We start from the raw sequence: 14675 nt of genomic DNA, 5'->3' as shown, positions 1-14675 counted from the left end.
TTTGGTAACTTTCTATCTAAAGGTTGTAGTAAATCAGTTTATATTCAGTGTTTCTAAAATTAGGATGACAGCCTTAAACAATTTGATTAAAAAAAAAAAACCAACACCAAAGTGCCCCCCCCCCCCCCCCGCCAAACCAACCAACCAACCAAAAAAACCCCACCAAACAAACCCAGAACAACCAACAAACCAAAACCCACAACCAAAACAACAAACCAAAAAAAAAAACAACCAAAGGGGAGGAGGGGAGACAACAGAAAGAAAAGCTTCCAAACATCTAAGAACTTGTTTATTTGGCAGTAGATAAATGATTAAGGAACTTCTTAGTTCCTTCAGCTTTTCCCAATGCATATGTAGCAGTGTCTTTGATAAACAGTTTAGTTTTGTGGTAATGAGGGAAGTAGTCTGATCTTGGAAACTAGCTTTTGAATTTTCTGAAGTCTGTGTTAGTATTTCTAATTTCCATGTGAGTTTCTCATACAAGGAACTGTAACTTTTCTGGCAACGTAGACCTTGATACTATTCAACCATGTACGTCTTTGGCTCTATAAGTGTAAACCTTTTGGTTAGGACATATATTTTGCTAGAGGTTTAAAGTGCCCCACCTATGCTGGTGAATAAATGTGCAAGTTTTTTAATTTGTGCGGTGACATGTATAGGAACATTTAGTATGCCAATCATAGTATGGATCTAAATGCTGCTGTACAGCTCAGTTGCTGCAGTGCCTGAGTAAACACGGGGAAAGGTAGAAATGTTTTATGATAGTGGAATTAGAAGGATGTGCTTGTCTGCATTATACAAATGTAGTATTTTTCTTAACCTTTTGTTGAAGTAGGAATGAGGCTGGAATTTTCATAATGTTATATATAGCTTGTGGTTAAGGGCAATTAAACGGGCATATTACATTTAAGAAACTATGTTTTCATGGTTACTACTTTTCATTAGTCATCTGAGGTGTTGTGTATGAAAAATACACAGACAGTGCAAACTGATAGAGTAAGCAAATAAAGCATATAAAATAAAGGCTTTGTGGTAGAGAACTGAACAGGAGTGGTAGAGCTGAGTTTGAAAAAACTCAGTGTTTCCCATTCCTGTAGATGTATTTTTCTCTCTACCTCCTCATACCAACTCCAATACTCTAAAACAGCATTTGTCTCATGATGTGCAATGAATTTTGTTTGTATGTATTACATATAAAATATCCAGGATACATGATTTTGTAGAGTATAAACATACAGGTGGCTTTGACAGCTTGACATGAATTACGGTTTTATAGAAGTGGGGTGTATACTACTAAATTCTAGCAAAAAAAACCCAGAATCTTTTCTCAGGTGGGCTAGCACTGAGTGCTTAGAAAACTAACCCTTGTCTTTCAAATTCTTATTTAAGTGTCCTTCTCTACAGAACACTGTCATTTGGACACTTCAAACTCCTGTCATCTTTGTTTTCGCCCTTCTTCTTTAATCTTATTTTAGTAATGCACAGCCCAGAATGAGCTGCCCGTTATGAAGTTACCATTTTGAGTTGTAGCACTGTTGAAAGGTTTAGAGTTGGTGATTTTTAGTAAAATTTCAAAATGTCCCCCCACCTTTTATTTTTTTTTAATTTCTTAGTAGTTATGGCTTGATGCACCATCATAGTGCAATTTACACTTTAAAAAAAAAAAAAAAAAGTGGTGTTAATGCATCTGTCTGCCCCCCTCCCCCTTATTTCTCCCATTTAAAGCTGCCCCGCTGTTGCTGTATGCGAACCGACGTGATCTGCGACTAGTGGATGCTGCAAACGGGAAGGAGAACGCCACAGTGATTGTGGGTGGGTTAGAGGACGCAGCAGCAGTAGACTTCGTGTTTGTAAAGGGGTTGATCTACTGGAGTGACGTCAGTGAAGAAGCCATTAAACGAACAGAATTCAATAAATCTGGGAGTGTACAAAATGTGGTCATTTCTGGACTTCTGTCACCTGATGGGCTGGCATGTGACTGGCTGGGAGAGAAATTATACTGGACAGATTCTGAAACAAATCGGATTGAAGTTTCTAATTTAGATGGATCACTGAGGAAAGTTTTGTTTTGGCAAGAATTGGATCAGCCCAGAGCAATTGCCTTAGATCCTGCAAGAGGGTAAGTCTTTGTTAAAACAAAATAATTAGAAATATTAAAATTTCTGCTGCTACTTGTTTGTTGAAGGATTTTAAATAAGTGCTGGTACTGTTATTGAAGTTATCCTAAACCATTTTGCATTATTTTCTTCTCTTTCTATTAATGTGATTTGAAAACAATTTGCACTTCTGAAATTGCATTCATGTTGGTTTGTGAGCAACTAGGAATTACCAGACTTTTTAAAAAAACAGAATAGAAACTTATTTTGGCAGCAGTGCAGGAAATGAACAGAAATGGAGAAGTTCTAAGATAAAACCTGATACAATCTACTTGAAAGGCTATCAGCTGCCTGCTGATAGGCTTGTGCCTCTCTGCAGTGTCAACGGAATTTTTTGGAGCTTTGTTCATTGGTAATATTCATGCTTTATTGAAACAGCCAGAGAAATAAGAGAAATGAATATACTGTATTAATAACAATTTGAGACATGCTTTAGCACTTAACCCCAGAATTTACAGAAGGGTTCTTTTCCCTACCCTTGAGGGAACTTCTGTGTTAAAAAGTCCTGTGTTTTGGCTTTGCCCATTCTAGAACAGGTCTAATTCTTCTCAGCTCTTATTTCAGTCGCTGGATGTGACTTACAGTATAATCTTTTGGGTCTGTTCTTGGGACAAAGCTGTGGTTGCCAGAAATGCTAAATTCAGTGGTGGTTTTGGTGATGTTACATAAATGGCTAACTTGAGGTTACCCTCTAGGCCAGGGGTCCTCAAACTACGGCCCTCCAGGGTCCTCAGTCCAGTCCCTGGTATTTATAGAACCCCTCCACTTCCCCCCCCCCCCCCCCCCCCCCCCCCCACTTGGGGGTTGGGGTTGGGGGGGGGGAACCAAGCAGCCGCGGCCCCCTGTTTAAAAAGTTTGAGGACCCCTGCTCTAAGCAGTCGTCTGTGATAAAGTGACTGGCTCTCCCAAAGTGAAAGACTAATGGAATATCCTGGCTGCTGTGTAATCTTTTGATAGTATTTTATCTGTAGTATAGATCTTATTTATACTATGGTTTTTTCCTGAACAAGCAAGAAAAATGGATTTATTGTACTGCCATTTCACTTTTTTTCAGTCAACTTTTTTTTAAAGAAATTAATGCATTGTTTCTTTGGAAAGATGAGGGCTGTGTCAACTGCTTGCAGCTTCTTTACAATATAATTTAACTTGCATGTTTGGGTCTTTTCCTCCAAAAGAAAAACGTCTCTTCGTAAAACATGGCTTCTTTCCTGAACTTCATAGAAATACTTGTATCTTGAATATTTTCTTCTGCGATTTCAATAAGTCATTGAGAATATATAAACAGGAAAGATATTTCTTCTGCATGACATAATTTAATTTTGGAAATAACAAAAGGATGGATTTGTGCTCTTCCTACGTCTTTACAACTTATAAATTGGAGCCAATGGTAGCATAGCTTAATTTTATTAGATTCTAAAACCACTTAAGAATGCAAGAAAAGATGTAATGCTCATGCCCTTCCACCTACCATCCCAAAATTGACAGAGAAAAGTGAGGAGAAACACAATCAAAGTTTTTGATTTGGCTTGTAACCAGAGAGACAGAGATTCTTGTTAGTGAGGAATATTGTGCCATTGTCAAGCCAGCTGTCTTCTTTAGAAGAGTATTTCTGTTTTCTGAACATGTACAGTAGTATGCTCAGTGATCAAAACTAGATGATTACGTACTCTTGCACTCTTTAATAATAGTTTACATGGAGAGGAAACTACAAGAAGAAAAATGAAATAGATCAAAGGTAAAGTGAACTTGTAACTTTTTCCATACTGATGATCTGTTAAAGCAGTAGGAGTAAACACTTCAATATGCTTAGATTTAAAACAAAACAACTCCAACACCAACGCCCCCCCCAAACAAACAAAAAGCCCCCAACCAAAACAAAACCCAACCTCCAACAACTGTATTGAAGGACAGAATATTCCTTCTTGTAAAATCTTTGTAGAGGTCATTTTCTAAGTTGTTATATGAAGGTTATGTTTTAGGAGGGTAATACAGTAATATATCCACTTTCTTGCCATATTTCAGTTGAAAAAATTGCAATTCTTGTATGCAGTTTATGACAGAAAACCTCTCAGCTTTTAATAAATCTGGTTACATTTCAGAACAGCCTCCAAAACTTGAAACAGGTGGAAGGGTGGCATCAGCACAGGGATGTCAAATAATAATAATAAAAAAATTTCCCAAACGGTTCTTGTATGCATCCTTCTTTCACTAATATTTACGTATTTTTAGCTCTGTAAATGTCTTTTTTGGTTTCACACTGTTGCCTGGTAGACAGTGATAGTAATAAGCCATAAAAGGATCTAAGAACAGTTAATAAAATCTGAAACTTGGGAAAGCAAAAGCCCTCTCATTTTCTGTCTGTCTAATCCATCTCCTGTTACGCTCAGTTGATGGTTATTCCAGGTACAGTTTTACAAACTGTTGCAATTCATGAAAGGAAATTATTTAGCAGCAAATTTACAGTAAGATTGTCATTACCCCCAAGTTAAATTTTTCATTAAAGTTTGTCAAATGTAGTTGATCTGATGTAGCATACATCATGTATTTCCTGATCAAGTTGATTTAGGTACCAAACTACTCATCTGTTCTGTGCTTGTACATGTATAATTATTACATGTATCTGTCTTACTGAAAACATGAGAAGGCCTACTTTGAAATGAAATCTGAAGAACCATACCGTATGAGCTAGCACAAATATGTAGTCATGAATAATGCATTTTCATGGCAGTGTCCCATGAAGAAAAAATGAAACGTTTCACCAACACTGTTTTTTTTTTTTTTAGCAATCCATATGCTGTAGGGTACTTGACAGTTGTTCTCTGAAGGTCACCATTCAGTGCTGTTGTGATAATTTGGAGGAATATGATTGGACTCTTTCAAAGCATGTTACAGCAACAGTAGGGGCAATTAAAGAATTACTGGTTTGGTAGCCTTTGCTACTGCTGCCAAAACCATCTGTTAATTGTGTGTGAGGTTATATGTGTGACTGAAATACTAGAGTGAAAGTTAGACTTGATTCCCATGTTTGTTATCAATAAGGAGAAATGCAATACATTTATTAATGGAAAATATTTCTCAGTTTGTAACTGAGACAGAGAGGTCAAGTCTAATTTTTACTCTGGTAATTTTGCCTAGGAAGCCATCAGAATCTACAATGTCTAGACTCCTCTTACTGGCCATCTCCTACATAAATGAGAAGCTCAAACCTCAAAATGTCTTCCATTCATACTTTACAACTTACTTTTCTTTTTTCTGTTGTAGTTCTCTTGATACAATAAAATGTTGGATGTACCGGAAGAGACCTCAGATGAAGGGGAAGGGAATAGGGGTGCTTTTTCAGCCTTCTTTTGGAGTGAGCTGGGCGGGTCAGGGTTCAGGGCAGTTTCAGGAAGGCCTCTTGGTCCTAGTCATCCTTTCTGAAACTGTTCCTGACCTATGTTCAACATGAGACACTCTGAAGACTAGGAACTGGGAATAACACATACTCTGACACTTTGATGTTGACTTTTTGCCAGGGGAGGACCAGGTGTTAGACCACCAAGTGCAGCAGAGCACCAGATGTAGAAACTCTTCACATGAAAGTTGAGCAAGGGGAAAAGAGGTTTTTCTGCTTCAGCACTCAAGATGGGAAAAAAAAAAAAAGGTGTATCTATTCAGATTCTTGAGCAAGTACTGCTTGAAAATGCAATACATGTATATTTGTTCTACTGCTTTCTTGTTATTTTCAAAATTTGTACAGCCCTTTTGTCCTCACGGAAAAGACTTCATTATCGTTGTTACAGTTCCCCCAAAATTACAACTTGATCAGCTTTCTTCATAAGAAGCAGTATCAAAATGAACTCTCTTTTCTAACTTCTAGATGTATTGTTCACCATAAAGGGAATTTTAAGTGCCTCCTAGAAATGCTGACTAATTGCTTACTTTTCAGGACATGTTTCAAATCAAGTGACTCTACAGAGTTACCTTAATTGTTAAGCTCTTGTAAAGCTTTCGGGTTGTAAAGGTTTTCAGTTAATGAAGGGAATTAGAGTACAAAGAGCTACACCACTTTTTATGACGGCTGAAGTTGATTTTTGGATGAAGTACTCTGCATGTTGGAGATGATCTTCAGATTTAGTGTGTACCCCTCCCTCAGCAGACTTTTCTCTTTAGTTTTTTTCATGGAAACCTTTGCAGGAAATACATATACTTTCTTTCTTTATGGACCTACTTCTTTTGTTTCTTTGAAAGTTGGAAACTTGCATCTGATCATGCCAAGCACAAAAGCAATTATAGTACAGGTCTTAGATCTGCATGTCATAACAGAAGGCTAGTGGGAACTGGTAGTATTTTTTTGCAGAATGGTAGATGTTATACAACAATATAAGGAAAGGAAAATGGACAGTTCTAGTAACAATTACAGTATCTTTGATTTGGGGAAAAAACATTTTAAAAATTAAGGAAAATCAGAATTTCTTTATTAATCACCATTCAATGAAGAGTGTTTTGTTTGCATGAAAGTTAGTGTTATATAAAATGGCACCTTAGATGTAAATTCCTAGAGTAATGCAAATAACTGAAGGCTTTGCTTCATAGCTTCTCTTGCTTGATGCCACCTCTCCCTTGAGCAGATTGCTTCTGGCTGAAAATCTTCCTGCTGCTCCTCTGCTGATATTAACATACTTCATAGGCAGCAGATTAGTGCGCTCAGCTAACCATTTGCTGTATAGCCTGGCCTGTGCAGTAAAGAGTTAATTTCAAGGTTTTGATAGGTGACTTATATGCAAGTATTAAGCTGATAGGAAATCTGCAGACTGCTGTGGTCTTGGCACATACAAGGTGTATTTAATCTTTCCTTCCCTAAGGAGTCTGTTGGTCAGAAGATGTTGTTGGTTGCAAATACATCATTAAATTCTGATAATAGCTAGGATACTAAACAAACTCAAAGGTGTTTTTTTGTGACTTAAAGATAATGAAGCTAACACAAAATATTGTAGTAGTGTTGCATGGGTTCTCCTGATGACACTGCATTAGGAGTGGTGTGCCTTGACTCTTGAGCTGCATGTAACTCTTGGAAGATTAAAATGCAGCATGGGTGTTGCTAATGACTGGGTCATCCTAGTGCAGGGACTGTTGGGTGACCTGAACCTCTAAGCATGGGAGACTACAAATCAGAAGGTTGCTAGGCCAGGATTATAATGTTTAATTCAAAACCCAACAGCATGCAAAGCAGCGCTTCATCCTGCAAGAGGCTTAGCACGATACCTGAAATGTCCTTTCCATCTTCTGCCCCAGAACTACTATAAGGCCCTCAGCTTCTGAACAAGGTGTTTGGGGTTTGGCTCTTAGTCCTATGAAGATTTTTGTGGCTTCTGGGAAGGTGATCAGACACTATTCACTTACTGTAATAGTGCTGAATATTAACTCTATGGTTTTGGTGTTGTTGTTTTTTTTTTGTTTGTGTTAGTTTTGTTTTAATCTCATTGACAGTCTGTTCATTTTGAGAGGTTCTTTCACAAAACTTTGCAAGGCTTGTTTGAGACTTGTCATGTACAGCTTATATGATGCTGGTTTCCAGTCCAGTGCTAGGATATTTCCATGTGGCTAAATGCAAAAATTGTAAAGGTGTAATTTTATTATATGGCTCAAAACGTTGATTTCTTTCTTCTCCTCTCTTTCTGCCTAATCTGAAGGAGGAGGTGAAGGAAGGTAACCAGAAAGTAACCAGAAACCCACATATTTAAAACAGAGTGAAAGCTTGGAGAGGTGACTTCTCTTGTAAATCTTGCTGTGCTGGTTTTAGATGTTACTGCCATTGACTGTCTGTCCTCACCCTACTGCCAGAGATTGCCAGGAACTCAGAAGAACATATCTGCTAATGTAATTTCTTTAATTTTCAGGTGTTTTGCTTAGTTTTTTCTTTGTGGAAGATGGATGGGAGAAATTGGCTAGTTAGAAATCGGACTAGAGTGCACAGAATTTGTGTGGGACAAACATGTTTCTTACAGACTGAAACAGCTTAAAGTTGTAGATACTTTTAGCTGTAGGCAAGTTTGAAAATAGCTGTTCATCCCTACCTCCTTCATTCAGTGCTTGGGCTAGAAGACAAGACTGTGGACTTTGATCAGTGGAGGGCTGTGCTTTCCCTTCTGCCAACTTCCCTGTGAATAAGCTGGTAGCGTCTTGAGACACCACAGAGTTTTTCAAAACACTCATTGGCTTTTTTTCACCGTGTGTCTTTAGTTTCAGACTTGTTCCAGTGCGGCATGTGAATATAATATGTTAAATGATAGTCTGTCGACAATTTAAGGTAACATTCAGGAGGGTGATTTGGCCTGTGCGTTAACACATGCCTCAGTGCTGCAGTGATGAAAATCAGTAAACGTTATGCAACTTGTGGTAAAGTATCAATGTATTCTTCAGGTATTTGCATGCAGTGCTTGTTTCGTAAGTTTGAACTAAGTATTTAAACTGAGGTATTAATTTCTGGTCTGTATGAATAACCTCTGATAATGAGTCTTTGGATATGCTTCTGGTTTTCTGCATTTTCAGTCCCTGCAATTATAACTTAGCATCTAAGTCTAGACTACGAAGACCTGATGTATTAAAAAAATTAAATTGTGAACAAACAAGTTTTCACTAACAACATTTTGAATGAAGCTTTATGCTGAGTGAACACAAGGAAAATTAGTTTTAAACTCATGATTTTAGACTTCTGCTAAGCATTACTAGCTAGATGTTAAATTTTTTTCACACTTTAAAAAATTAAAATAATACTAAAACAACTTTTAATAACTTAACAGGAACTCAAAGAGGCCATTTTAATTTAGAGCAGAGAATTATAATTTGATATATTGTTTGTTCTGTGTTCTTGCTTGAGAAGTTCAAAGTAGCATTGCTGATAAGGAAGCAGAGTGGCTTTTTAAATGAATATTTGTGCTGTTTCTGGGGAAGGGGACAGTGGAAAAAAAAGCTAACCATCACAGTCATCCTCTCCCCCCAAATATAACTTACATAACTTGGCAGTGTTTGTCAGGAAATCATTACTTCAGAATCCATTACATCCAGTAAGACTTGTAGGAGAGAGCTTTCAATTGGTCACTAAAACTGTTGCAGCTGACTCAGCTTAATAATTGCGAATTGCAGCAAGAAATTATTTTTGTACGTCACCTTTTGGAATAGTTTTGTTTGTAATCTCTTTATACTGTTTCAAGGCATATTTTAGAGGGGATTTTTTGTTTTTTTTAATGATGATAAACCTTACAAAGTGTGTTAAAGTAGATCTGCACCAGAAAAAATGTATCAGCAAAATGAGCCTTTAGTGAACACAGCTAATGGCAGTGTGGTTTGAACTTTTTGTTCATCCTGCGGCATCTTCTCCCATTTCTAAATAAGCTTTACTGCCAAAAGCATACTTTGCCATAAGCTGAGATTATACTCACAATTCTTGCTGCTGGATATGTTAGCCAACACATTGTACACCTGACATGCATTTGCAGCAGGAATGTATTAATGTAGACTCAGCCTGAGTCACAGTGGGTAAGAGGAGCGTGGTAGAGTCTGGCTTTATTGTTTATGAGTCTGCTTGTGCATGGCCTTGTGGAATGTGTGTAAGGAGGAATGCTGGAGGAAAAAAAACCTCATGTTTACTCGTCTAAAATAAAGTTAGGGTTGGTTGGTTGTGTGCCATTGGGTCTGTGTGTCATTGTCTCATCATGTTGTCCCATCCCATGCCCCCCACCTTCGGTGTTTTGGGGACTGGCTGAAATATGTCGATTTTAGAGTTTAAAGTTTGGTTCAAACATGAGACCAAATGTTTTGATCTGTGCCGTAGAAAATGGAACAGAAATTTGCCTTTGTTCCTCTGGAGGAGTTGATTGTTGGTTTTATGTTGTTGACAAAAAAGATTGATTTATGACTCATTTCTTGAAGAAAGCTGATAAATGCACTTGCTAGCATGATTTGAAACAGACCAATAATATTATTTAAATAAACTATGTATTAAATGAAAATTGTAGCACTCAGTTGCATGAAAGTTCGGCATGATTAACAAACAAAAATGTCTCTAGAAAAGCCATCTTTATTTGGCTGTATTCCTGGAAAAAATAGGAGTATTCCTGTGGAGAATGAGTGTATTTCAGTACTGTCTTCTCTGTAGTGGTCAGATAAAACATCACAGGATAATACATTGTACAGAGGACATCAAGCAAATGCAGCTTTTACAGTACAGCTAGTAAGAAAGGAGGACATACCAGGGATGTACATTGTAAGGTGGCCCAATAAAATATCTTAATAATAAAAATAGTAAAATAAAAAAAACTCCTGTCCTGGGGTCACCACAGAAAAAGATTGTTACAGTCGGTGTACCAGGGTTGTTAGTTGGGCCTGTATCTGAACTGGTACAATTTTGCCATTTCAGGATCTGCGTATAAAAGACCTGAAAATGAGCTAAGCAAAGCACAAGTTAGTGTTTTTGGATTTATGCTTGATGCTTGGACTTTACCTTTAACTCTTTGTTGTAGTACTGTAGCCTATGTGGTGACTTTCTGGTCTGTGTTTCTTTGGTAGGGGATGCCCCATTCCAGGCTGTTTTTCAAATGTCTGGCCCAGTTGTGTGTGTCTTGTAATGAAAGTGAGCAATAGAAAAACCTGAGCCTTGTCTGCAGGAGCAGTCAGTTCAGATGGGCCAGTAATGCTCTAGATTTTAAACTGTGTGCTTTAAATGCATATGTGTGGGTGAGAATGTATATGTAATATGTATTTGTGGTGTCTGTCTAGTTAATTGTATCTTCCATTTGAAACATTCCAATTGTGTTGTACCCTAGAACCTAAAAAAACAAATAAACACCCAAAACGTCGCCTCTGCTCCCCACCCCACCCCTCCCCGCTAAAAAAAAAAACCCACCCCCCCAAACCCCCCCAAACACCCCCCCCCCCCCCCCCCCCCCCAATGAAACAACAAACTCTAAACCACCACAAGTGTGGAAACCTTTTTTTCCTTGGACTGATTAGTAAAAATCTGAGGAATACTATAACACATTTTCTGGACCGTAATCCTTTAACTAGAATCCTTCTAATACCCCTGTCTTAAAGAAAAAAAAAAGTCAATGTCCATTCTGGGCCTCTTCCCCAGGGTTGTTTAACACATACTTCACACTTTCATTTCTCATGGAAAACTTGTAGTTTCTCACTTTTACATCCTAATTCCATGTTTCAGCATAAAGTTATTATTTGTATTCAGTTTTCTCTGTCACTTCAAGCAAGAAGTGGTGAAGAAAAGAGATTATGCAACTAAGAGCGCTGTTAAGTCAGAAAGCTTTATTTCAAAATCTATGCAAGTGTGAATTTTTCTCTTTTGTTAAGGATAAGCATGGTCTCTGCCTTATCAGATTGTTAAAAATTACTAAAATTTAAGAAAACTGTCTTTTGTTGTACATTGTAGTGATGCATAGAAATATCTTTAATTCTTGAGTAGAAAGTTCTTTTACTAAAAAAGCATGTATTTATTGTAAAATAAAACTGTATCTTATATCATTGCCTAAATTTTGGTTAAACTCTGGCAAACTTCTGAGCAAACTGAAATAAAAGATGTTATTTTGATACCTTTTTATTTTCAGCATGCATTTTTCTTGGGTACATTAAAAAACCCACAGCTTTCTGTGAAGTACGTTTAGATCTAGATATAAGCCTGGTTAGTCTAAAGTAAAAATTAAGAGAGGTAAAAAAAATTACTCAAGAGGTACATGTGGTTTAGAGAGTACTGGGCTTTTGTAGATCTCAAACTGTAAGAAGATCCTAGAAGGACGCTTTCAGATGTGTAAACCAGAACTCACTTATTTCTTACTGTAAACACTTGAAATAAGATGGAGCTTAAGCAGTTGGTAACAATCCAGAGTTGTCTGGTTTTATTGTGTCTATGCTTGCAAACTGGTGCTTCATCTGATCGTGAGATATCACACAAATGGTCTGTTCACTGTATAAAGTATGGGTTGTGCATTGATTTTACTGTGCTTTCCTGGTTAAACAATTTTTTGTTTTGTTGTGATAGCCTGACATGCTATTTAAACAGCATTTAATAACGTGCTTATTGTGGCCAGAAGTGATGGCTGGAGGTTCTGACTGAGAATTTCTGTTGGCCCCTAGATGTGCATAAAAGTAGTTGCTTGACTGAGGAGAAGGATTGCTGGATGTGATGTTCAAGCCAGCCCTCGTTGTTGAGTTGGCAGAGGCAGAATGGCTTGGCCAAGTAGTCAATAGCGAAACCAGAGATTTGTTTTAGTGAAGGTCTGATTGCTGCTCATAACCACTAAAAGCTTTAGCATTAAATAAATTATATAGTTCTAATCAACATTTTATAGCTACAAACCAAATTTGGATTTAAAGAGATGGATACTATGAAAGCATGAAAGTACAATGTGTTCTTGAGGTTTGACAGAAATTTGTTATTTAACTGGAGAAAAATTGTCTCCTTGCATAAAAATGTTCTTCTGTTTCAAGACAGGAATGAGACTTGGAAAACTGTCAGTTCGTAAACAGAGTTATTTATGTATTTGTTCAGTCTCATTAAAATCGATGAAATCTCATTAGCTTATGTGACCAGAGTATTTTGGCCACTGTTTAATAAGTAGCCAAAGAGCAGTCTTGTTGATAACCATGAAACATAAAAAGGTACTCTGCTCTCAATCCCAAGTTCCTCTGTCTGGGGCAGATTCCCTATAAACTGTGGCCCTTGTCCCTGTTGTTGCATGTTCTGACTTCTCTGCATTTCCCCCTTTGTATAAAATGGATGCTATCAACTGGTCTTACACAGATAATTAGTTAATGAAAGCTAAAAAAGGAAAATCCAGGTCAGAATGTAGAGGATTTCTATGCATCAGCTCTTAATGTCCAGCAGGACATACCTGAAATGGAGCCAGGCCATGACTAGGAGGAAGGCTCAGTGATTTTTGAGTTTTGATAGGTTTTATGGTGATCTGGGGACTGTACAGATACAGAAGTCTTCCTGTTTTCTTCAGAAAGAATAGGATTGTGGATGCCAAAGGGCCACCCGTGCAACAGGGCGGGAAGATTAAGATTTTTGAGCTCTGGTTCCTATTTAAGTTCTTTGTCACTCTTCTCCTTTTGAAGCCTGGCCCTCTGCAAACGACTAGTAATCTCAAGTTGAAATCTTATGAGCCGAATTTTTCATGTGTGGCTGTGGAAGTATTAGTTGTCTTCTGTGATTCTCCAAAACACATAAAGACTGTGGATTTGCACATTTTGGGAATCCCTTCACCACCCCACCACCTCCCATGTTTTGTAAAATCTCCCGAAGCATCTTGCCTGTTGCCTTCATCCTCCTTACAAATGACACATAAAAAGCTCCCTTAGAGAATTTGACATGTGAAACCTTAGAAATACATAACCTGAGCCAAAACTTTGACTAAAGACATGTGACTTCATAAAGATGGTGGACTACTTTATGTTCACTCACATGTGCTGTTGACAAATGTGTGTGTATGCATATTTTATTTGTAGAGTTCACCGGTGTAAATACTAACAGTACACACACCAGACAATCTGCAAATAAGAAATGCCTGAAATCTGTTACAGAAATTGACCCATTAAAAACTGAATGGAGTTACAGAAAAACTTGGTTTGTGTGTAGGTCTTTCAGAGGCTAAAGTCTTCAGACTTTTTTTTCTGGTGACCCTCAGAAGCATATGTTACTTGTGACTGCTCTGATCTTGACAGGACTGCTCACTCAAAATTAAAATGTTCTTGAATGTTTTGTAGGACCCAGACTGAATACTGACTTAGCAGTTTGGTCCTGGAGCTAAGAAATTGCAGCTATCAGTATTTTTTGAAGGGTGAAAAAATGGAGGAGAAAGAAACTTCATAAGATACTCCAAAAGTAACTTTACTAATTGAGAAGTAAAATTTGCCATATTGGGCAAAGCTGCCTGACAGCTCTTTTATATACTAGCGGAAGTCCTATATTTAAAACGAGACAAAAGGAAAGAAAGCGACCCTGAAAAATTAAACAGGCTTAAAGAGAACACTCCTGAAATCAAGTGGAATGTCTTCTATGGTAGTTACTTGATACTTAAACCTTGACTTGAGTGCTGCCTGTCTTATTACAGATTAAGTTGACTAATCTTAGGCTCCTGCTCATGATTTGGCATAAGACTCATCTATTGTTGATTTCCAAGACTGAGTGAGTTTGGGGATTATCATTCCTGAATTCACAATCGCCTGCTCAATTAAGAAAAATAACTGGTTTGTGCCAATGAAAAAATCTGCAGAGCCAGTTAGCTATAAAGTAAATTTTATGAAGTGAACATATATATATATATTTATAAAAAAATATCTTGTTGTTCTAATGGAAAAGTCAGTAGTATTCTGAAAATAGTTGTACTCAGTGAAGTTTCTGCATTAAAAAGGCTATTTAGAAGCAAATACTTGCATTTTGAAGCAGAGAATATGAGATTCTTTAAAAAACTTATTTATCAAGATGATCTAATCATGCTTTTCTTCTTTTTCTTCTCTCTGTCTCCCCCT

General features: G+C 37.4%; 1 protein-coding gene across 3 annotated transcripts in view; it reads left to right on the top strand.

Moving 5' to 3' along the window:
• Nucleotides 1-14675, top strand: part of LRP6 (LDL receptor related protein 6) — a 128275-nt gene that overhangs the window by 14879 nt on the left and 98721 nt on the right. For all 3 annotated transcript variants that reach the window (XM_037387499.1, XM_037387500.1, XM_037387497.1), the window contains exon 2: nucleotides 1726-2119. In XM_037387499.1, coding sequence (XP_037243396.1) covers nucleotides 1726-2119 — 394 coding nt within the window. The remainder of the gene's footprint in view (nucleotides 1-1725; nucleotides 2120-14675) is intronic.

Source organism: Falco rusticolus, chromosome 5 (genome assembly GCF_015220075.1).
Source record: "Falco rusticolus isolate bFalRus1 chromosome 5, bFalRus1.pri, whole genome shotgun sequence".
Classification (NCBI taxonomy): Eukaryota; Metazoa; Chordata; class Aves; order Falconiformes; family Falconidae; genus Falco; species Falco rusticolus.
This window is presented reverse-complemented; position numbering and strand designations above follow the sequence as displayed.